Source organism: Hyla sarda, chromosome 4 (genome assembly GCF_029499605.1).
Source record: "Hyla sarda isolate aHylSar1 chromosome 4, aHylSar1.hap1, whole genome shotgun sequence".
NCBI classification, from domain to species: Eukaryota; Metazoa; Chordata; class Amphibia; order Anura; family Hylidae; genus Hyla; species Hyla sarda.
Genome location: NC_079192.1, coordinates 45,013,581 through 45,038,752, shown reverse-complemented (window position 1 = coordinate 45,038,752; position 25,172 = coordinate 45,013,581). Strand labels below are relative to the sequence as shown.

The window sequence follows — 25,172 nt, the reverse complement described above, 5'->3', positions numbered from 1 at the left end:
GGCTGGACATTTCCATCTTGTTTAATTGTTTGTACAGATGAACGGGGCTTCTGCAGGTAGATGGAAATTTCACCCAAGAATGATTCAGACTTATGCAAATCCACATTCTCTTCCTGATATCCATGACTTGAAAAAACAGAAGCAGTGTGATTCTGGTGTGCATTAAAATACACCCACAGGTGTGTCTCTAATTAATTCAGATGTTGCCAATTAACCTATCAGAAGCTTTCAAAGACATGACATCATCATATGGGTTGTCCCATAAAGTTTAAAACCATAGTAATCCTGGTGTATGTAAACCTTTGACCTTGTAGAAAGTAATTAAAATGCGTTAAAAAATCTCCCTCTCATTATTCTGGCATTTGGCAAATATAAATATTTTGGTAATCCTAATTGACCTAAAACGGGTAAGGTTTATTCTGATTTCATGCCAGATGTGAGAAAAACATATATATATATATATATATATATATATATATATGTGTGTCTTTTTATATAGTGTATGTAAACTTCTGGTTTCAATTGTAGTGTTCTATGTATAAAGTATACAGTAAAATCTCACTAGCAGACGTCTCTTAACCCCTTAAAGGAAAACTGTCACATATTTTCTCCCGCACTATCCACCGATATTGGTGGATAGTGCAGGAGACGCTGATTAAAACGAGCCCTACCTTGGTCTGATCCGCGCCGCCGTTCGCCCGCACTTGTAGTTTTAATCTCTGTGTATATCCGGCTGTAACTGGCAAAGGCGGTGCTTCTGCGGGCTTACGGACACTGACGTCAGCGCCGCTCATGAATATTCATCCTGTTCTCCCTCTCTTCGCCGCTCCTTACCAGAGGGAGGGATGAACATTCATGAGCGGCGCTGACGTCAGTGTCCGTTAGCCCGCAGAAGCCCCGCCTTTGCCAGTTACAGCCTGATATACACAGAGATTAAAACTACAATTGCGGGCGAACGGCGGCGCGGATCAGACCAAGGTAGGGCTCATTTTAATCAGCGTCTCCAGCACTATCCACCAGTACATGTGGATAGTGCGGGAGAAAATATGTGACAGTTTTCCTTTAAGGACCACGGGTTTTTCCGTTTTTGCACTTTCATTTTTTCCTCCTCACCTTTTAAAAATCATAACCACTTCCATTTTGCACCTAAAAATCCATATTATGGCTTATTTTTTGCGCCACCAATTCTACTTTGCAGGGACATCAGTCATTTTACCCAAAAATCTACGGCAAAGCGGGAAAAAAAATCATTGTGCGACAAAATTGAAGAAAAAACGCCATTTTGTAATTTTGGGGGCTTCCGTTTCTACGCAGTACATTTTTTGGTAATAATGACAACTTCTATTTATTCAGTAGGTCCATACGGTTAAAATGATATCCTACTTATATAGGTTTGATTTTGTTGTACTTCTGGAAAAAAATCATAACTACATGCAGGAAAATGTATACGTTTAAAATTGTCATCTTCTGACCCCTATAACTTTTTTATTTTTCTGTGTATGGGGCGGTATGAGGGCTAATCTTTTGCGACGTGATCTGAAGTTTATATTGGTACCATTTTTGTATTGATTGGACTTTTTGATCGCTTTTTATTCATTTTTTCATGATATAAAAAGTGACCAAAAATACGCTATTTTGGACTTTGGAATTTTTTTGCGCGTACGCCATTGACCGTGCGGTTTAATTAATGATATATTTTTATAGTTCGGACATTTATGCACACGGCGATACCACATATGTTTATTTTTATTATGTTTATATATTATTTATATGGAATTTGGGAAAAGGGGGGTGATTTAAACTTTTAATAAGGAAGGGGTTAATGTGTGTGTGTTAAACTTTTTTTAAACTTTTTTTTTTTTACACTTTTAGTCCCCTTAGGGGACTTTTAGGAGGAATCATTAGATTCCTCATACAGATCACTATGGTTGTATAGAACCATAGTGATCAGTGTGCTCTGCGCTCGAATGATTCAGAGAGGCTGTATCATTCAGAGAGCCGGAGCCACCGTGGAAGGAGAGGTAAGCCCTCAGGCTACCTCAGTAGTGGATCGCCCCCGCGTGATCGCGCTGCGGGGGGGCGATCCACCCCACTGGACCACCAGGGACTGAATACAGGCACCTTTAGACGCTGCTGTCAACTTTGACAGCGGCGATCTAAAGGGTTAATAGCTGCCCCGTGGCGATCGCTGCACGTCGGCTATTAACGCCGGCCCACAACTGCAGGAATCAGCTGGGGGCCGGACGGTATGACGCGGGCTCGAGTCAGGAGCCCACGTCATACTCGGTTAAGGGCCATTGGATGTGTATACACGTCCATGGTCCTTAAGAGGTTAATAGCAGACAGTTTTTTTTATTTCAATAACTTCCCAAAAGCGTAAAATCAGGCCTATCTGCTGACCCTAGGAGGCCCTACCTTGTGTCCTGCTACACCAAAATGGACTCTCCCACACGTGGAATAAGACTAGCCCGCTAAAGGGGTATTAAGTAGCCGGCTACACCATTGGAGAGAGGAGAGGAGATGCAGTAAGCATGGTATGGTAGTAGGAAAGAGCGAAAATGTGGGTAAAGGAATGCCCAGTGCTGCGTGCAAATGCTGTGTTTCGCTTGCAGTAGTATTAACACCAACAATTGGGTGGGGAAGAAAAACAAATGTCAACCATGGCACTGACAAACCCCCCCAAAAAAAAATAGGCTATGGGCCTCTATCACAGAATATGTTTGAATAACGGGGGGAAAATACTGCATGCTGCATTATTTTGAGCCGTTAGTCTGGTGCACAATGACAGACATGAGCGGAAAATCGGACCCCATTAAAGTCAGTGGGGTCTGTTGGGCTCTGTTTGTATCCGTCACGCAGCAGTTGGGTCAACTCTGTTTGCTGAATAGAATATGAAGCTTTTGGCACAGATGTAAACCTAGCCCTACACTCAGGGGTCAATCCTGGTGGTAAAAAGTGTGGGAAGAGTTTCACTCAAGGGCTGGTCCAGCAGGACTGGGAACAGTGTTCATGCTGTGTCAAAAGTGCAGGAAATCTGTTCCTATGCATTCCTGCAGGACTTGAGCCCTGCCTACCCTGATAAAGCTGGCATGGATCTCCCCATTATATTTAATACATTTACAGAAACCCCACCTTTTTACAGCCCATCTGAGCAGCCTAAACAATATATAGGACAGTGGAGGCTCTTAAGTACTGCACATGAAAAATAGAACCTAAGACTAATAAAAACGACATTTCTCCAACATAATAACAAGGCAGGAAAGAAACTAAAAGAAATGAGGAAGGTGTGACAGGAAGGAACCAACAATTTTGACACAATTCCGAAGAAAGATCCTGATCAATTTACCACAGCGCAAGGACTGATGTATTATTTTAGAGATGGAGACCCTGTTGTATCCATGAATTTACCCGTTGAAGGGCATCGGTCATATGATTCTGGGCAGATCCTTTACTGCCACAGTCCCTTCAAGCAATGAGATGTACAGTAATTATCATGCAAATAAGGCTCAAGTGCCCAGAGGGCATTACCCAGCGCAGTAGGAGCACAGGTTAAAGGGGTACTCTGCTGCTAGACATATTATCCCCTATCCAAAGGATAGGGGATAAGATGTCTGATAGCAGGGGTCCCACTGCTGGGGCACCCCACTATCTCCCGCAGCACCCGTTTGTTTTTCTAAACAAACTCCAAGTTCTTGTGGCAGTGATCGTGATGTCACGGACATGCCCTTGTGACATCACAACACACCCCCTCCGTTCATGTCTGTGGGAGGGGGCGTTAGGGTGTTTCCTTTTTCCAAAGATGTGATTTTTCTTATGACTTTGCTTACGCCCCGAGTCTTAGTGATGTAAAAGATATATATGCCAAATTTCAAGATGATTGGATAATATTTAGGGGCTGCACACATTGATCACTTTTATCTCAAACAAGTGTCATTCCTCATATTGAAGTACTTTGTACTAATGGGCTTCTCTTTTACCCAACCAATGGGAACCAAAAGAGGAATTTGGCTGCTGGAAAAAGTGCCTAGTGGTGAGTTTTTAGGAGTTCGGCTCCCTTCAAAGGAACAAGTACTTTTAGTTTTTATTTACCATCACAAGGGGAAAAAAACGCTTTCAGATGCTGCTAAATCTACCAGTACTAGACTCCAGGAATGGTGGAGGAAAGCAACTATCCATGTAAAGATGGAGGAGAATATCCGTGCTGGTATACAGAAGCTGTACAAAGAACACCAAAATCTGGGTAAAGAGAAATCAAGAAACACGGATAAAGTAAATGTGAAACGGCAGATTTAGAAAGGTGATCTTGTCGAATTATTTGACAGCTCCTGGCAAAATGTGATGGACATGACTAGCATATCACAAGACGATAAAACATTTCTATGGTCACAAAGAGAAGATCGTATGAGTTCGTCAATGAGCGGAGTAGACAAGGTTTTTGCCTCGAAAATAAGAACTAAGGGGGAGATTTATCAAATGTAGTTCACGAAGATCCAGCTCGCTCCACCGATACACCCCCGACACGGATCCGCACCCAGCCCGGTGCACACAGATTCAAACAAGGAGAAATGATCCAGCCTGGGTAAGTAGAAATCCAGACTTTATTAGAACTCACAGTAAAAGCAGTACAAGCAACCAGCAGAGCAGACGCGTTTCAGGCGCCTGCACCTGAAACGCGTCTGATCTGCTGGTTGCTTGTACTGCTTTTACTGTGAGTTCTAATAAAGTCTGGATTTCTACTTACCCACGCTGGATCATTTCTCCTTGTTTGGAGATTTATCAAAACCTGGGCTGAGGAAAAGTTTCCCGTTGCCCATAGCAACCAATCAGATAACTTCTTTCATTTTGCAGAGGCCTTGTTAAAAATGAAAGAAGCGATCTGATTGGTTGCTATGGGCAACAGGAAACTTTTCCTCTCCCCAGGTTTTGATAAATCTCCCCCTTAGTTCTTGTTTTCGAGGCAAAGACCTTTCTCTGCCCAGGTTTTGATAAATATCCCCCTTAGGCTAGGTTTCCACTTTTTTTTTTTTACAAAAACGCCAATAAAAACGCCCATTCTGCCGCATGGCGTTTTTTTGTGAAAAAACGCTGCGGCCAGATGTTAGCTGCAAGTCAATAGTAAACTGCAAAATGCCAAATCCACTTGGCGTTTTTCAGTTTGGCATTTTTTTTTATCCTTTTGGCGTTTTTGGGCTCCTTGGCAGTTTTTAAAAAACGACCTCTTGTCAAGACTTTGGCGTTTTTTCGGGAAAATCTTGGCGTTTTTCTCCCATAGAAGTCTATGGGAGTGAAAAAACGCCAAGAAAAAACGCCATGTGGGTTTTACATTTGGCATTTTTTCAGGCGGTTTTTATTCTCTTTTGGACTTTAGCGATCCAAAAAAGTGTTGGAGATACCTTTTTTATTAAAATTTAGTAGGGTACCATTAAAAAATTATAATAAAAAAGATACAGTAGTGATGGAAAAAATTGTATTTAACGAAATGTATCTCTTTTATAACAAAATTGCTATTAATTTTTAAACAGGGATCAATTTATGTGTGTATGAGTATGGCAATAAAAATGTAGCCGACAATAATAAAAATTTAGTGTGTGTGTATGTTTCACTTCTTTTTACATTTTTTAAGTAGTACTACTACTCCCAGCATGAAACACACTGTTCCATGATAGGAGTAGTAGTTACCTGTACTAATTGACAGATCGCAGGGGTCCCTTACGATCCTCTTGTATAATGTGTAGATACGGGCAGCCGTTCTTTTATGGTCACCTGCACTCACGTATATATATACATATTCATGTTTCCCGCAGAGCTGTGATTGGCCAGATGGTTCCAGCCAATCACAGCTCTCTGTGAGAAATAGGAATATGTGTATATATACAGCCGTGCAGGGGACCATAGGAGAGCGGACGCCGCATCTATACATTATACTGGAGCATCACAGCGGGTGTCAGGAGGAGTGACACTCGCTGCGATCTGTCTATTAATGCAGGTACTACAGCTCCCAGCATGGAGCAGAGTGTGCTCCATGTTGGGAGTATTAGTACCTGCAGTAAGGGACAGATCCCAGGGATGTCACTCCTCCTGACACCCTCTGCGATCAAAGTGACTGTCGGGATCAGCTGTTCTCAAGGCTACAGAGCCGGGAGATCGGCTGATCCTGAGCAGTTGATATACATCGTATATCTACTGCCCAGCAAGAACTTACAGTGAGCCTGCAATGTGTATACAGTATACACATTGCTGGCTCACTTAACCCCTTGCTGAGCTGTGCGCTATGCACCAGCCCAGCAATCAAAGAGTTAACTTACACTGCTGGACAGTGTAGGTTAACCCTTTGGGCGGTATACACTATATACAGCTATCTATAGATAGTTGTATAGAGTGTATACAGAAGATGGAGAAGTCCCCTTATCTCCGTCCAGTCCCCGCGGGTCCGTGTAGCACCGCCCCCTAGCGATGACGTCATTAGGGGGCGGAGCTACAGACACAATCCAGGCTGGCAAGGGTATAAGGCTCTGTTAACATTGTCCGTATTGGATAATGGGAACAGACCCTTCTGCCAGTGTCTACCCAGACAGGGAGACTCCAGCTGCTGCTAAACTACAACTCCCAGCATGCCCAGACAGCCAAAGGCTGTCTGGGCATGCTGGGAGTTGTAGTTTTGCACCAATTGTAGGCTCACTGTCTAGGTAGACATTGCATTATGGGTGCTCTCAGCTGCAGAGAGCACAAAAAATGTCCTAACCTATTTTTTTTATGTTTTTTTTTCTTCTCGTTTCAGATCCGTGTATGCAGAGGATTACGACGGATTTGATGGATTACGACGGATGAACAGGATTTTTTTTTAATTTTAATAAAATGGTTAATGAGGGCTGTGGGGGAGTGTTTTTTTAAAATAAAAAAATTTTTCTAATGTGTTGTGTTTTCTTTTTTATTGAATATTCAGGCTTAGTTATGGAGGCTGTCTAATAGACGGAATCCATTACTAAGTCAGGGCTTAGAATTAGCCCCAAAAACAGCTGGCGCTAACCTCCAATCATTACCCTGGTACCCACCGCCACAGGGGTGCCGGGAAGAGCCGGTACCAACAGGCCCAGAGCGTCAAAAGTGGCACTCCTGGGCCTAGGCGGTAACAGGCTGGCGTTATTTAGGCTGGGGAGGGCCAGTAGCAATGGTCCTCGCCCACCCTGGTAACGTCAGGCTGTTGCTGCTTGGTTGGTATCTGGCTGATACTGAAAATAAGGGGAACCCTCTGCGTTGTTGTTTTTTTATTTATATTTTTTATTTATGAAAAAAAAACGCATAGGGTTCCCTGTATATTCAGTATCAGCACGATACCAACAAATCAGCAACAGCCTGACGTTACCAGGGTGGGCGGGGACCATTGTTACTGGCCCTCCCCAGCCTAAATAACGCCAGCCTGTTACCACCTAGGCCCAGTAGCGCCACTTTTGACGCTCCGGGCCTGTTGGTACCGGCTCTTCCCGGCACCCCTGTGGCGGTGGGTACCAGGGTAATAATTGGGGGTTAGCGCCAGCTGTTTTGGGGGCTAACACTAAGCCCTGGCTTAGTCATGGATTCCGTCTATTAGACAGCCTCCATAACTAAGCCTGAATATTCAATTAAAAAAAGACACAACACATTGGAAAAAATATTTTATTTAAAAAAACACTCCCCCACAGCCCTCGTTAACCATTTTATTAAAATTTAAAAAAATTAAAAAATAAAGTTCATCCGTCGTAATCAATCGAATCCGTCGTAATCCTCTGCATACACGGATCTGAAACGAGGAGAAAAAAAAACACAAAAAAAATAGGTTAGGACATTTTTTGTGCTCTCTGCAGGGGAGAGCGCCCATAATGCAATGTCTACCTAAACAGTGAGCCTCCAATTGGTGCAAAACTACAGCTCCCAGCATGCCCAGAAAGCCTTTGGCTGTCTGGGCATGCTGGGAGTTGTAGTTTAGCAACAGCTGGAGTCTCCCTGTCTGGGTAGACACTGGCAGAAGGGTCTGTTCCCATTATCCAAAACGGACAATGTGAACAGTGCTTCAGACTAGCCTGAATGTGTATGTAGCTCTACCCCTAATGAAGTCATCACTAGGGGCGGAGCTACACGGACCGGCGGTGACAGAAACGAGGGAGGTAAGTGGACCTCCTGTTCTGTATACACTATATACAGCTATAGGAGCAGGGAGTCCTGTCAGTCTGGTGACAGGCTTCCCGGCTCCTGTATAGTATATGTGGGTACACTATGCCCCCCTGTATACTATACGGCTGGGGAGGTAAGTAGTGATGCTGTACATTACTCCTCACCTCCTTACCCTCTGTGGACCGGGCGCTCAGCATCCGACCCACAGAGTGGTACCCAGACGGCAGTGAGAAAACTGCAACAGGGGACAAATTTGGCTGTTTCCACACACCAGGGAAAACGCCAGAAAAAACGCCAGAAAAAACGCCAGAAAAACTGCCAAAACTCAGGAAAAACCTGTGGCAGTTTTTCTGGCCTTTTTGCTGGCATTTTTAAAAAAAAAAAACAAGTGGAAACCTAGCCGTATGCTTCTTCTCTTTGGCATAAGGTTCACTTCAAATTCTCTTTGCAATCTATTCCCTCCCGCTATTACCCTTCCTGAAAAACCCGTCCTTTACACCTGTTCTGACCGTAGCATCTTATTAATGGTGGCAAACTGCTAAGGCATCTTTCACACTATGAAATTGTTCCGTTTAGGAACTTCCGTCACAAGTTCTGTCACTATATCGGGGAAAACCTGCTGTTACAAAACCCCTGACGGCCGTGACTAAATCGCATTGCAGCCTATGGGGTTTTGTAACTGCCCGTTTGCACCCGTATATGCCCGTAATTCATTACGGACGTTATACAGTGACGGGACATCATGGCGGAAAAATTACTGCATGTAGTAATTTTTCCGCCACGATGTCCCATACCTGTATCACGTCCGTAATGAATTACGGGCATATACGGGTGCAAACGGGCAGTTACAAAACCCCATAGGCTGCAATGCGATTTAGTCACGGCCTTCAGGGGTTTTGTAACGGCAGGTTTTCCCTGATATAGTGACGGAACTTGTGACGGAAGTTCCTAAACGGAACAATTTCATAGTGTGAAAGAGGCCTAACCTACTTTGCCTACACGATTTCCTGAGTGGACGGGCCCTAATCTCATTAGAGACATTGATATCTCGTCAGGATATTCCTGTAAGGCAGTGCTTCTCAATTATTTTCTGTCATGCTCCCCCTAGGAAGAAGAAAACATTTCGCGCCCCCCACACCACTGTAAATAGTATCATTTGTTTATAAAATTGTTAAAAGTACACCTCTGCATAACACTGTATCCTTATTAATGTATATGAGGCTCTGTACACTGACAACAAGCAGGGCTCTGTACACTGAGAACAAGCAGGGCTCTGTACACTGACAACAAGCAGGGCTCTGTACACTGACGACAAGCGGGGCTCTGTACACTAACGACAAGCGGGGCTCTGTACACTGACGACAAGCGGGGCTCTGTACACTGAGGACAAGCGGGGCTCTGTACACTGAGGACAAGCAGGGCTCTGTACACTGAGGACAAGCGGGGCTCTGTACACTGAGGACAAGCAGGGCTCTGTACACTGAGGACAAGCAGGGCTCTGTACACTGAGGACAAGCAGGGCTCTGTACACTGACAACAAGCAGGGCTCTGTACACTGACAACAAGCAGGGCTCTGTACACTGACGACAAGCGGGGCTCTGTACACTGAGGACAAGCAGGGCTCTGTACACTGAGGACAAGCAGGGCTCTGGACACTGACAATAAGCAGGGCTCTGTACACTGACAACAAGCAGGGCTCTGTACACTGACGACAAGTGGGGCTCTGTACACTGAGGACAAGCGGGGCTCTGTACACTGACAACAAGCGGGGCTCTGTACACTGACAACAAAAGGGGGTTCTGTACACTGACAACAAGCGGAGCTCTGTACACTGACAACAAGCGGGGCTCTGTACACTGACAACAAGCGGGGCTCTGTACACTGACAACAAGCGGGGCTCTGTACACTGACAACAAGCGTGGCTCTGTACACTGACAACAAGCGGGGCTCTGTACACTGACAACAAGCGTGGCTCTGTACACTGACAACAAGCAGGGCTCTGTACACTGACAACAAGCAGGGCTCTGTACACTGACAACAAGCGGGGCTCTGTACAATGACAACAAGCGGGGCTCTGTACACTGACAACAAGCGGGGCTCTGTACACTGACAACAAGCGTGGCTCTGTACACTGACAACAAGCGGGGCTCTGTACACTGAGGACAAGCAGGGCTCTGTACACTGACGACAAGCGGGGCTCTGTACACTGAGGACAAGCAGGGCTCTGTACACTGAGGACAAGCAGGGCTCTGGACACTGACAATAAGCAGGGCTCTGTACACTGACAACAAGCAGGGCTCTGTACACTGACGACAAGTGGGGCTCTGTACACTGAGGACAAGCGGGGCTCTGTACACTGACAACAAGCGGGGCTCTGTACACTGACAACAAAAGGGGGTTCTGTACGCTGAGAACAAGCGGAGCTCTGTACACTGACAACAAGCGGGGCTCTGTACACTGACAACAAGCGGGGCTCTGTACACTGACAACAAGCGGGGCTCTGTACACTGACAACAAGCGTGGCTCTGTACACTGACAACAAGCGGGGCTCTGTACACTGACAACAAGCGGGGCTCTGTACACTGACAACAAGCGGGGCTCTGTACACTGACAACAAGCGGGGCTCTGTACACTGACAACAAAAGGGGGTTCTGTACGCTGAGAACAAGCGGAGCTCTGTACACTGACAACAAGCGGGGCTCTGTACACTGACAACAAGCGGGGCTCTGTACACTGACAACAAGCGGGGCTCTGTACACTGACAACAAGCGTGGCTCTGTACACTGACAACAAGCGGGGCTCTGTACACTGACAACAAGCGGGGCTCTGTACACTGACAACAAGCAGGGCTCTGTACACTGACAACAAGCAGGGCTCTGTACACTGACAACAAGCGGGGCTCTGTACACTGACAACAAGCGGGGCTCTGTACACTGAGGACAAAAAGGGCTCTTTACATGGAGGACAAGCAGGGCCTGTACGAGAGAGAGCAGTGAATTCTGACCCCGGTGACGTGACCTCACATCTGAACGTAGCAGCGCGCCACGCCGGAGTTCAAAGCGCCTCTCCCAGGCAGCCACACTGACAACCCAGGGCCGTAAGTAAGATCCAGCTGTAGAGTTGGGACGCCGCTTGCAAGTGAGTCGGGCCCCCCTTTACGGAGCCTCGCGCCCCCCCTTATGTCATATTATGCTTCTCATGTACCTCATGCTATTCAGATTGAGCCGACCCCATATGAACGGCATATGCGGTACTCCCCAGACGTGCCTGGATTGCTTTCTGTTTTATTGCCCACATTTATCATTGTCTTTAGACTGTTTTTTGTGTCTAAAAAAGGGGCAAAAAAGGCGCAAGCAGGGTTTTTTGCGCCTTTTTTTGCCCCTTTTTGTTTACACATTTTTGCTGATTTTGAGTTGCAATCCACTGATTTTGAGTTGCAATCCACTGATTTTGGCAATAGACATGATATGGAAGGGATTTATCATTGCCCCTTTTTGGAAAAAGGAGCAAAAAAAGGCGCAAAGCCACTGAAAAGTCTCTAAAACTACACCAGCCCAGACTTAGCTTAGCTTTTTGGTGTATGTGTAGACAGAAATTTCAGAAAATGTGACCTGCACAAAATGTATCAAAGCTTTTTCACCTTTTAATATATTTGGTGCCCCTACACATTATCAGCACACCAAAAAAAAGGTGTAAAAAAATGCTTCACTTACATCTACAATGATAAATGTGGGCCATTATGCCTATTTCAATTTTCTTCTCCCCACTGCCCTAACATAAACCATTGCTTCTCATTATATTGACTTTGCTTTCTGTCTATTAGGTATCTATGGAAGCTTCTTTAATAGGTGGAGGGGGGGGATTTTTGGGGTTTCTAGCTCTGTACACTGAGGACAAGCGGGGCTCTGTACACTGAGGACAAGCAGGGCTCTGTACACTGAGGACAAGCGGGGCTCTGTACACTGAGGACAAGCAGGGCTCTGTACACTGAGGACAAGCAGGGCTCTGTACACTGAGGACAAGCAGGGCTCTGTACACTGACAACAAACAGGGCTCTGTACACTGACAACAAGCAGGGCTCTGTACACTGACGACAAGCGGGGCTCTGTACACTGAGGACAAGCAGGGCTCTGTACACTGAGGACAAGCAGGGCTCTGGACACTGACAATAAGCAGGGCTCTGTACACTGACAACAAGCAGGGCTCTGTACACTGACGACAAGCGGGGCTCTGTACACTGAGGACAAGCGGGGCTCTGTACACTGACAACAAGCGGGGCTCTGTACACTGACAACAAAAGGGGGTTCTGTACACTGACAACAAGCGGAGCTCTGTACACTGACAACAAGCGGGGCTCTGTACACTGACAACAAGCGGGGCTCTGTATACTGACAACAAGCGGGGCTCTGTACACTGACAACAAGCGTGGCTCTGTACACTGACAACAAGCGGGGCTCTGTACACTGACAACAAGCGGGGCTCTGTACACTGACAACAAGCAGGGCTCTGTACACTGACAACAAGCAGGGCTCTGTACACTGACAACAAGCGGGGCTCTGTACACTGACAACAAGCGGGGCTCTGTACACTGACAACAAGCGGGGCTCTGTACACTGACAACAAGCGTGGCTCTGTACACTGACAACAAGCGGGGCTCTGTACACTGAGGACAAGCAGGGCTCTGTACACTGACGACAAGCGGGGCTCTGTACACTGAGGACAAGCAGGGCTCTGTACACTGAGGACAAGCAGGGCTCTGGACACTGACAATAAGCAGGGCTCTGTACACTGACAACAAGCAGGGCTCTGTACACTGACGACAAGTGGGGCTCTGTACACTGAGGACAAGCGGGGCTCTGTACATTGACAACAAGCGGGGCTCTGTACACTGACAACAAAAGGGGGTTCTGTACACTGAGAACAAGCGGAGCTCTGTACACTGACAACAAGCGGGGCTCTGTACACTGACAACAAGCGTGGCTCTGTACACTGACAACAAGCGGGGCTCTGTACACTGACAACAAGCGTGGCTCTGTACACTGACAACAAGCGGGGCTCTGTACACTGACAACAAGCGGGGCTCTGTACACTGACAACAAGCAGGGCTCTGTACACTGACAACAAGCAGGGCTCTGTACACTGACAACAAGCGGGGCTCTGTACACTGACAACAAGCGGGGCTCTGTACACTGACAACAAGCGTGGCTCTGTACACTGACAACAAGCAGGGCTCTGTACACTGACAACAAGCAGGGCTCTGTACACTGACAACAAGCGGGGCTCTGTACACTGACAACAAGCGGGGCTCTGTACACTGGCAACAAGCGGGGCTCTGTACACTGACAACAAGCGTGGCTCTGTACACTGACAACAAGCGGGGCTCTGTACACTGAGGACAAGCAGGGCTCTGTACACTGATGACAAGCGGGGCTCTGTACACTGAGGACAAGCAGGGCTCTGTACACTGAGGACAAGCAGGGCTCTGGACACTGACAATAAGCAGGGCTCTGTACACTGACAACAAGCAGGGCTCTGTACACTGACGACAAGTGGGGCTCTGTACACTGAGGACAAGCGGGGCTCTGTACACTGACAACAAGCGGGGCTCTGTACACTGACAACAAAAGGGGGTTCTGTACGCTGAGAACAAGCGGAGCTCTGTACACTGACAACAAGCGGGGCTCTGTACACTGACAACAAGCGGGGCTCTGTACACTGACAACAAGCGGGGCTCTGTACACTGACAACAAGCGGGGCTCTGTACACTGACAACAAGCGTGGCTCTGTACACTGACAACAAGCGGGGCTCTGTACACTGACAACAAGCGGGGCTCTGTACACTGACAACAAGCAGGGCTCTGTACACTGACAACAAGCAGGGCTCTGTACACTGACAACAAGCGGGGCTCTGTACACTGACAACAAGCGGGGCTCTGTACACTGACAACAAGCGGGGCTCTGTACACTGAGGACAAAAAGGGCTCTTTACATGGAGGACAAGCAGGGCCTGTACGAGAGAGAGCAGTGAATTCTGACCCCGGTGACGTGACCTCACGTCTGAACGTAGCAGCGCGCCACGCCGGAGTTCAAAGCGCCTCTCCCAGGCAGCCACACTGACAACCCAGGGCCGTAAGTAAGATCCAGCTGTAGAGTTGGGACGCCGCTTGCAAGTGAGTCGGGCCCCCCTTTACGGAGCCTCGCGCCCCCCCTTATGTCATATTATGCTTCTCATGTACCTCATGCTATTCAGATTGAGCCGACCCCATATGAACGGCATATGCGGTACTCCCCAGACGTGCCTGGATTGCTTTCTGTTTTATTGCCCACATTTATCATTGTCTTTAGACTGTTTTTTGTGTCTAAAAAAGGGGCAAAAAAGGCGCAAGCAGGGTTTTTTGTGCCTTTTTTTGCCCCTTTTTGTTTACACATTTTTGCTGATTTTGAGTTGCAATCCACTGATTTTGAGTTGCAATCCACTGATTTTGGCAATAGACATGATATGGAAGGGATTTATCATTGCCCCTTTTTGGAAAAAGGAGCAAAAAAAGGCGCAAAGCCACTGAAAAGTCTCTAAAACTACACCAGCCCAGACTTAGCTTAGCTTTTTGGTGTATGTGTAGACAGAAATTTCAGAAAATGTGACCTGCACAAAATGTATCAAAGCTTTTTCACCTTTTAATATATTTGGTGCCCCTACACATTATCAGCACACCAAAAAAAAGGTGTAAAAAAATGCTTCACTTACATCTACAATGATAAATGTGGGCCATTATGCCTATTTCAATTTTCTTCTCCCCACTGCCCTAACATAAACCATTGCTTCTCATTATATTGACTTTGCTTTCTGTCTATTAGGTATCTATGGAAGCTTCTTTAATAGGTGGAGGGGGGGGGGGGATTTTTGGGGTTTCTAGCTCTGTACACTGAGGACAAGCGGGGCTCTGTACACTGAGGACAAGCAGGGCTCTGTACACTGAGGACAAGCGGGGCTCTGTACACTGAGGACAAGCAGGGCTCTGTACACTGAGGACAAGCAGGGCTCTGTACACTGAGGACAAGCAGGGCTCTGTACACTGACAACAAACAGGGCTCTGTACACTGACAACAAGCAGGGCTCTGTACACTGACGACAAGCGGGGCTCTGTACACTGAGGACAAGCAGGGCTCTGTACACTGAGGACAAGCAGGGCTCTGGACACTGACAATAAGCAGGGCTCTGTACACTGACAACAAGCAGGGCTCTGTACACTGACGACAAGTGGGGCTCTGTACACTGAGGACAAGCGGGGCTCTGTACACTGACAACAAGCGGGGCTCTGTACACTGACAACAAAAGGGGGTTCTGTACACTGACAACAAGCGGAGCTCTGTACACTGACAACAAGCGGGGCTCTGTACACTGACAACAAGCGGGGCTCTGTACACTGACAACAAGCGGGGCTCTGTACACTGACAACAAGCGTGGCTCTGTACACTGACAACAAGCGGGGCTCTGTACACTGACAACAAGCGGGGCTCTGTACACTGACAACAAGCAGGGCTCTGTACACTGACAACAAGCAGGGCTCTGTACACTGACAACAAGCGGGGCTCTGTACACTGACAACAAGCGGGGCTCTGTACACTGACAACAAGCGGGGCTCTGTACACTGACAACAAGCGTGGCTCTGTACACTGACAACAAGCGGGGCTCTGTACACTGAGGACAAGCAGGGCTCTGTACACTGACGACAAGCGGGGCTCTGTACACTGAGGACAAGCAGGGCTCTGTACACTGAGGACAAGCAGGGCTCTGGACACTGACAATAAGCAGGGCTCTGTACACTGACAACAAGCAGGGCTCTGTACACTGACGACAAGTGGGGCTCTGTACACTGAGGACAAGCGGGGCTCTGTACACTGACAACAAGCGGGGCTCTGTACACTGACAACAAAAGGGGGTTCTGTACACTGAGAACAAGCGGAGCTCTGTACACTGACAACAAGCGGGGCTCTGTACACTGACAACAAGCGGGGCTCTGTACACTGACAACAAGCGGGGCTCTGTACACTGACAACAAGCGTGGCTCTGTACACTGACAACAAGCGGGGCTCTGTACACTGACAACAAGCGGGGCTCTGTACACTGACAACAAGCAGGGCTCTGTACACTGACAACAAGCAGGGCTCTGTACACTGACAACAAGCGGGGCTCTGTACACTGACAACAAGCGGGGCTCTGTACACTGACAACAAGCGGGGCTCTGTACACTGACAACAAGCGTGGCTCTGTACACTGACAACAAGCGGGGCTCTGTACACTGAGGACAAGCAGGGCTCTGTACACTGACGACAAGCGGGGCTCTGTACACTGAGGACAAGCAGGGCTCTGTACACTGAGGACAAGCAGGGCTCTGGACACTGACAATAAGCAGGGCTCTGTACACTGACAACAAGCAGGGCTCTGTACACTGACGACAAGTGGGGCTCTGTACACTGAGGACAAGCGGGGCTCTGTACACTGACAACAAGCGGGGCTCTGTACACTGACAACAAAAGGGGGTTCTGTACACTGAGAACAAGCGGAGCTCTGTACACTGACAACAAGCGGGGCTCTGTACACTGACAACAAGCGGGGCTCTGTACACTGACAACAAGCGGGGCTCTGTACACTGACAACAAGCGTGGCTCTGTACACTGACAACAAGCGGGGCTCTGTACACTGACAACAAGCGGGGCTCTGTACACTGACAACAAGCAGGGCTCTGTACACTGACAACAAGCAGGGCTCTGTACACTGACAACAAGCGGGGCTCTGTACACTGACAACAAGCGGGGCTCTGTACACTGACAACAAGCGGGGCTCTGTACACTGAGGACAAAAAGGGCTCTTTACATGGAGGACAAGCAGGGCCTGTACGAGAGAGAGCAGGGCGGCGGGCGCACTGCTCGGTGGCACAGTGAATTCTGACCCCGGTGACGTGACCTCACGTCTGAACGTAGCAGCGCGCCACGCCGGAGTTCAAAGCGCCTCTCCCAGGCAGCCACACTGACAACCCAGGGCCGTAAGTAAGATCCAGCTGTAGAGTTGGGACGCCGCTTGCAAGTGAGTCGGGCCCCCCTTTACGGAGCCTCGCGCCCCCCCTTATGTCATATTATGCTTCTCATGTACCTCATGCTATTCAGATTGAGCCGACCCCATATGAACGGCATATGCGGTACTCCCCAGACGTGCCTGGATTGCTTTCTGTTTTATTGCCCACATTTATCATTGTCTTTAGACTGTTTTTTGTGTCTAAAAAAGGGGCAAAAAAGGCGCAAGCAGGGTTTTTTGTGCCTTTTTTTGCCCCTTTTTGTTTACACATTTTTGCTGATTTTGAGTTGCAATCCACTGATTTTGAGTTGCAATCCACTGATTTTGGCAATAGACATGATATGGAAGGGATTTATCATTGCCCCTTTTTGGAAAAAGGAGCAAAAAAAGGCGCAAAGCCACTGAAAAGTCTCTAAAACTACACCAGCCCAGACTTAGCTTAGCTTTTTGGTGTATGTGTAGACAGAAATTTCAGAAAATGTGACCTGCACAAAATCTATCAAAGCTTTTTCACCTTTTAATATATTTGGTGCCCCTACACATTATCAGCACACCAAAAAAAAGGTGTAAAAAAATGCTTCACTTACATCTACAATGATAAATGTGGGCCATTATGCCTATTTCAATTTTCTTCTCCCCACTGCCCTAACATAAACCATTGCTTCTCATTATATTGACTTTGCTTTCTGTCTATTAGGTATCTATGGAAGCTTCTTTAATAGGTGGAGGGGGGGGGATTTTTGGGGTTTCTAGCTTAATATTTATATGTGACTTTTTGTAATATCCTGATATTGTACCAGTAATTGTATGATGACTGTGCTGTTACCTTTCATGAGCTTTTTTGTATTGCCTGGCAAGTTGTACCTGGTTACTTTTGTTTTCTTTAGGTCGAAAGACCTGGTTTGGTTCATGCTTTGCATATTTTGTATGTGCATTTTCTTACTATTCAATAAAGTCTCTTTGTTTGATGGTTAAAAAGAGCGTACACACCAGCTGTTAAGGGTTAGTCTTGTGCAGTGGTAATGAATGTATCAACTGCGACTGTTGCAAAAAAGTTGCAAAAAACATCCTGCACATACAGGGTTGGATCTCCTTTTGCCTTCATTCTATGTGGCATACTTTTCATAAGGTGCTGGAAATGTTCCTCAGAGATTTCACACAGTTCCTCCATATGGACATGATGACATCACACAGTTCCTCCATATAGACATGATGACATCACACAGTTCCTCCATATGGACATGATGACATCACACAGTTCCTCCATATAGACATGATGACATCACACAGTTCCTCCATATGGACATGATGACATCACACAGTTCCTCCATATGGACATGATGACATCACACAGTTCCTCCATATGGACATGATGACATCACACAGTTCCTCCATATGGACATGATGACATCACACAGTTCCTCCATATGGACATGATGACATCACACAGTTCCTCCATATAGACATGATGACATCACACAGTCCCTCCATATAGACATGATGACATCACACAGTTCCTCCATATGGACATGAGGACATCACACAGTTCCTCCATATGGACATGATGACATCACACAGTTCCTCCATATGGACATGATGACATCACACAGTTCCTCCATATGGACATAATGACATCACACAGTTCCTCCATATGGACATGATGACATCACACAGTTCCTCCATATGGACATGATGACATCACACAGTTCCTCCATATGGACATGATGACATCACACAGTTCCTCCATATAGACATGATGACATCACACAGTTCCTCCATATAGACATGATGACATCACACAGTTCCTCCATATGGACATGAGGACATCACACAGTTCCTCCATATGGACATGATGACATCACACAGTTCCTCCATATGGACATGAGGACATCACACAGTTCCTCCATATAGACATGATGACATCACACAGTTCCTCCATATGGACATGATGACATCACACAGTTCCTCCATATAGACATGATGACATCACACAGTTCCTCCATATAGACATGATGACATCACACAGTTCCTCCATATGACATCACGATCAGGGTCTCGAGTGTTCTGAACACCAGCGAGTGTACATGCAAATGGGAAATCAGCAACCCAACCTAGATGTCCATAAGTTACACCACATCCTCATATTTATTTTACTTCCATTTGACCTTTTTTTTATACGATATTATTTACTGTTTAATGTTGTCACAAAAACAGGAAACATCTTTTTCATCAATTTAAATCCCATTTACACGAGCAGAATATCCGTCAGATCAAAAGCGTCACAACAAACAAAATCTTCCTTATTAACCAGGGTGGGTATTCTACTACAACAACTACTCAGCTATCTATACCGCCAACTAAGGCTGGATTCACACCAAATTTTGTCACATTTTACATGCTATCTATAGATGCTTACCTTGAGTAATGCTATGCTGTTGCATTACCCAGTGTTATCAGTGATCTACTGATAGATCCTGGCTCAGAAGACTCTATCAGCAGATCCAAACTGGGACCGGTATGGAACAGATGAGAGGACATCTGTTGGGCAAACTGGATCCCCACATACATGCTGCGGGGGTGCCAATTGGTTATAGGGATTGTTATTGCAACACTTAAGTGCCAATCAGAATTGATCACACCAGGTACTCAGGGGGGGGAAAAATGTCATTTAAATTGTCTCCAGAAAGTTAAACAGATTTGTAAACTTTTAGTAAAAAAAAAAAAAATCTTAATCCTTCCAGTACTTATCAGCTTCTGTATACTACATAAGAAGTTATGTAGTTCTTTCCAGTCTGAACACAGTGCTCTCTACTGACATGTCAGAAAATGTCTAGAGTAAGCAAATCCCCATAGCAAACCTCTCCTGACATGGACAGAGTTGTCAGCAAAGAGCACTGTGGTCAGACTGGAAAGAACTACACAACTTCCTCTGTAGTATACAGAAGCTGATAAGTAGTGGAAGGATTAAGATTTTTAAATAGAAGTAGATTACAAATATGTTTAACTTTCTGGCACCAGTTAATTTGTAAAAAAAAAACAAAAAAAAACAAACATTTTTTCCGCTGGAGTATCCCTTTAACCCCTTAAGGACTCAGCCCATTTTGGCCTTAAGGACTTTTTCCTCCTCATTATATCATAAAATGTATGGCACAACCAAAAAACACTATTTTTGTGGGGAAATTAAAACGAAAAACGCAATTTTGCTAATTTTGGAAGGTTTCGTTTTCACGCCGTACAATTTATGGTAAAAATGATGTGTGTTCTTTATTCTGAGGGTCAATACGATTAAAATGATACCCATTATTATATACTTTTCTATTATTGTTGCGCTTTAAAAAAAATCGCAAACTTTTTAACCAAATTAGTACGTTTATAACCCCTTTATTTTGATGACCTATAACTTTTTTATTTTTCCGTATAAGCGGCGGTATGGGGGCTCATTTTTTGCGCCATGATCTGTACTTTTTTTTGATACCACATTTGCATATAAAAAACTTAATACATTTTTAATAATTTTTTTTTAATAAAATGTATTAAAAAAGTAGGAATTTTGGACTTTTTTTTTATTTTTTTCGTTCACGCCGTTAACCGTACGGGATCATTAACATTTTATTTTAATAGTTCGGACATTTACGCACGCGGCGATACCAAATATGTGTATAAAAAAAATTTACGCTTTTTGGGGGTAAAATAGGAAAAAACGGACGTTTTACTTTTTTATTGGGGGAGGGGATTTTTCACTTTTTTTTTACTTTTACTTTTACATTTTTTTACATTTTTTTTTACACTTGAATAGTCCCCATAGGAACTATTCATAGCAATACCATGATTGCTAATACTGATCTGTTCTATGTATAGGACATAGAACAGATCAGTGTTATCGGTCATCTCCTGCTCTGGTCTGCTCGATCTCAGACCAGAGCAGAAGACGCCGGGAGCCGGACGGAGGAAGGAGAGGGGACCTCCGTGCGGCGTTCTGAATGATCGGATCCCCGCAGCAGCGCTGCGGGCGATCCGATCATTCATTCAAATCGCATACTGCCGCAGATGACGGGATCTGTATTGATCCCGACACCTGAGGGGTTAATGGCGGACGCCCGCGAGATCGCGGGCATCGGCCATTGCCGGCGGGTCCCTGGCTGCGATCAGCAGCCGGGATCAGCCGCGCATGACACGGGCATCGCTCCGATGCCCGCGGTTATGCTTAGGACGTAAATGTACGTCCTGGTGCGTTAAGTACCACCGCACCAGGACGTACATTTACGTCCTGCGTCCTTAAGGGGTTAAAGACAGACAGACAACAGCTCCCGGTCGGACGCCCAAGATCAGATACCTTATCCTCTATCTTTTGGATAGGGTATAAGATGTCTAAGGGCGGACTAACCCTTCAAAGGACAACTGCAGCGAAATACACTTATCCCCTAGCCACAGGATAGGGGATAACTGTCTAAATGCGGGGGTCTGACCGATGGGGCCCCCATTGATCTCCCCTGCATTGTCGCACTGTGCGCCAGCTAATGCGCGTAGCTTTAAACTCACTGAGCTCGACGGACACCCCCCCCCCTCAATGCAGCTCTATGGTAGAGGCAGGGGGGGGGGCACGAATGCTGCATCCCTGCCTCTCCCATAGAGATACATAGAGGAGGCGGGGCCTGTGCAGGAGATAGCGGGGGTCCATCACCCCCCCGCGATCAGACACTTATCCCCTATCCTGTGGATCGGAGATACGTTAATTTACTGCAGATTTCCTTCAAGTTTATTTGAATTCCAGTTTGTAACAGTAGAAAAATAGTCATAAAGTAAAAGGGGGTGAAAATTTATGCAAGGCACTATGGGGGAGATTTATCAAAACCTGTGCAGAGGAAAAGTTTCCCATAGCAACCAATCAGATCGCTTCTTTCATTTTGCAGAGGCCTTGTTAAAAATGAAAGAAGCGATCTGATTGGTTGCTATGGGCAACTGGGCAACTGTTCCTCTGCACAGGTTTTGATAAATCTCCCCCTATACCACAGTGCCCTAGAGCTGAACCACCAATAATCACCCTCTATCGCAGTGGTCTTCAACCTACGGACCTCCAGATGTTGCAAAACTACAACTCCCAGCATGCCCGGACAGCCAACGGCTGTCCGGGCATGCTGGGAGTTGTAGTTTTGCAATGTCTGGCGGTCCGCCGGTTGGAGACCACTGCTCCACCAGCTGACTAGATGCCAAAATTAAATATATTTCATAGAACAACATGAATATAATAGTTATAAGATAATAAATCACTGATAATCTGTATGACCATTCATATGAATAAATTATAAATATTTTAAGAGAGGAAACTCCGATTAATCACAAGATCAATGTATAATCTGAGTTTCCTCTCTCGAAGTTTATCTTTTTATATTATAGTTATATACAGATAATGGGGAGATTTATGAAAACCTGTGCAGAGGAAAAGTTGCCCAGTTGCCCATAGCAACCAATCAGATCGCTTCTTTCATTTTGCAGAAGGCTTGTTAAAAATGAAAGAAGCGATCTGATTGGTTGCTATGGGCAACTGGGCAACTTTTCCTTTGCACAGGTTTTGATACATCCCCCCCAATGAGTAATGTCTGATCGTCTAACATTTATATTGAATATTTTTAGGTTTGGCATTTTGTATAGTAAGCCGATAAATCGTGATTGTTGGTGGTTACATCATTTTGATAAATCATTTTAGCTGTAGCCATCTCTGGACATTTGCTTTTGTTTTAGTTTTGTTTATGTGATTTTTTTTAGGTTTTTATGCTTTTATATAGAACATTATAATAAATTATTTAAAGGAGTAGTCCAGTGGTGATTCAGTGGTGAGCAACTTATCCTCTATCCTAAGGATAGGGGATAAGTTGCAGATCGCGGGGGGTCCGACCCCTGGGGCCCCCCGCGATCTCCTGTACGGAGCCCCGACAGCTCGCTGGAAGGGGGCGTGTCGACCTCCGCACGAGGCGGCGGCCGACACGCCCCCTCAATACAACTCTATGGCAGAGCCGAAGCGCTGCCTTCGGCAATCTCCGGCTCTGCCATAGAGATGTATTGAGGGGGCGTGTCGGCCGCCGCCTCGTGCGGGGGTCGACACCCGCTATCTCGACGGAGAGCCGGGGCCCCGTACAGAGAGATCGCAGGGGGCCCCAGCGGTCGGACCCCCCGCGATCTCAAACTTATCCCCTATCCTTAGGATAGGGGATAAGTTTTTCACCACTGGACTACCCCTTTAAGTCAATGGTTGCAGGTTTATTATGAATGATAGAGAATCCCTAGAAGACCAACTTTTGGTTATTTTTAGTATAAATTTGTGGCATATTGGGGTATATACATTCACCGGCCACTTTATTAGTTACACCTGTTTAGTTGTTTAACACAAATTGCTAATCAGCCAATCACATGGCATTTAGGCAAGTAGACGTGGTCAAGACAACTTGCTGAAGTTCAAACTGAACAGAAGAATGGAGAAGAAAGGGGATTTTAGGGACTGAACGTGGAATGGTTGTTGGTGGCAGATGGGCTGATCGACCATCTCTACCGTCAGGCACAATCATTTCTAGGGTTTACACAGAGAATGATCTGAAAAACTGAAAATATCCAGTTGTGTGGATGAAAATGCCTTGTTGATGCCAAAGGAGAATGGGCAGATTGGTTCGGGATAACAGAAAGGTAACAGTAACTCAAATAACCAGTGGTTACTACCAATGTATGCAGAATACCATCTTTGACTGTACAACACATCCAACCTTGAAGCAGATGGGCTACAGCAGCTGAAGATCACACCAGGTGCTACTCCTGTCAGCCAAGAACAGGAAACTAAGGCCACCATTCACACAGGTCACCAAAATTGGACAATGGAAGACTAGATGGTCTGATGAGTCTTGATTCCAGTTATGACATTCAGATGATCAGGATTTGCCGTAAACACCATGAGGGAGATTTATCAAAACCTGTGCAGAGGAAAAGTTGCCCAGTTGCCCATAGCAACCAATTAGATTGATTCTTTCATTTTTAAAAGTGCCTGTGCAAAATTAAAGAAGCAATCTGATTGGTTGCTATGGGCAACTGGGCAACTTTTCCTCTGCACAGGTTTGGATAAATATCCCCCCATAAAAGCATGAATCTGTGGTTCAGGCTGGTGGGGGTGTAATGGTGTGGAGGACATTTTCCTGGAACACTTTGAGCCCCTTAGTACCAATTAAACATGGTATAAACATGACAGCCTACCTGAGTACAGTGGACCCATCTTCTGATGATACTTCCAGCAGGATAATGCCCCATGTCACATGATATCATCTCATACAGGACAATGATGTCACATGACATCATCTCATACAGGACAATGAGGTCACATGACATCATCTCATACAGGACAATGAGGTCACATGACATCATCACATACAGGACAATGAGGTCACATGACATCATCTCATACAGGACAATGAGGTCACATGACATCATCTCATACAGGACAATGAGGTCACATGACATCATCTCATACAGGACAATGAGGTCACATGACATCATCTCATACAGGACAATGAGGTCACATGACATCATCTCATACAGGACAATGAGGTCACTGGACTCCAATGATCTCCACAGTCACCAGATCTCATCCAATAGATCACCGCTGAGATGCGGTGGAATGGGAATGAATTTACAGGCAATTGCCAAAATCATCATAAATAGATACAGGCAGCAACATTTTTGGACTATGCAAAACGTTGTCGAATAAAAGAAGCTTAAAGGGGTACTCCGGTGGAAAACATTTTTTTTTTTACTCAACTGGTGCCAGAAAGTTAAACAGATTTGTAAATTACCTCTATTTAAAAATCTCAATCCTTTCAGTACTTATTAGCAGCTGTATGCTACAGAGGAAATTCCTTTATTTTTGAATTTCTTTTTTGTCTTGTCCACAGTGCTCTCTGCTGACACCTGATGC

General features: G+C 45.9%; 1 protein-coding gene across 4 annotated transcripts in view; it reads right to left on the bottom strand.

Moving 5' to 3' along the window:
• The window catches only part of LOC130367843 (adhesion G protein-coupled receptor E3-like), a 114,096-nt gene extending 89,539 nt beyond the window's left edge, over nt 1-24,557 (bottom strand). For all 4 annotated transcript variants that reach the window (XM_056570715.1, XM_056570713.1, XM_056570714.1 and 1 more), the window contains exon 1: nt 24,455-24,557. In XM_056570715.1, coding sequence (XP_056426690.1) covers nt 24,455-24,473 — 19 coding nt within the window. In that variant the 5' untranslated portion in view covers nt 24,474-24,557. The remainder of the gene's footprint in view (nt 1-24,454) is intronic.
• Nucleotides 24,558-25,172: the final 615 nt, after the last annotated feature.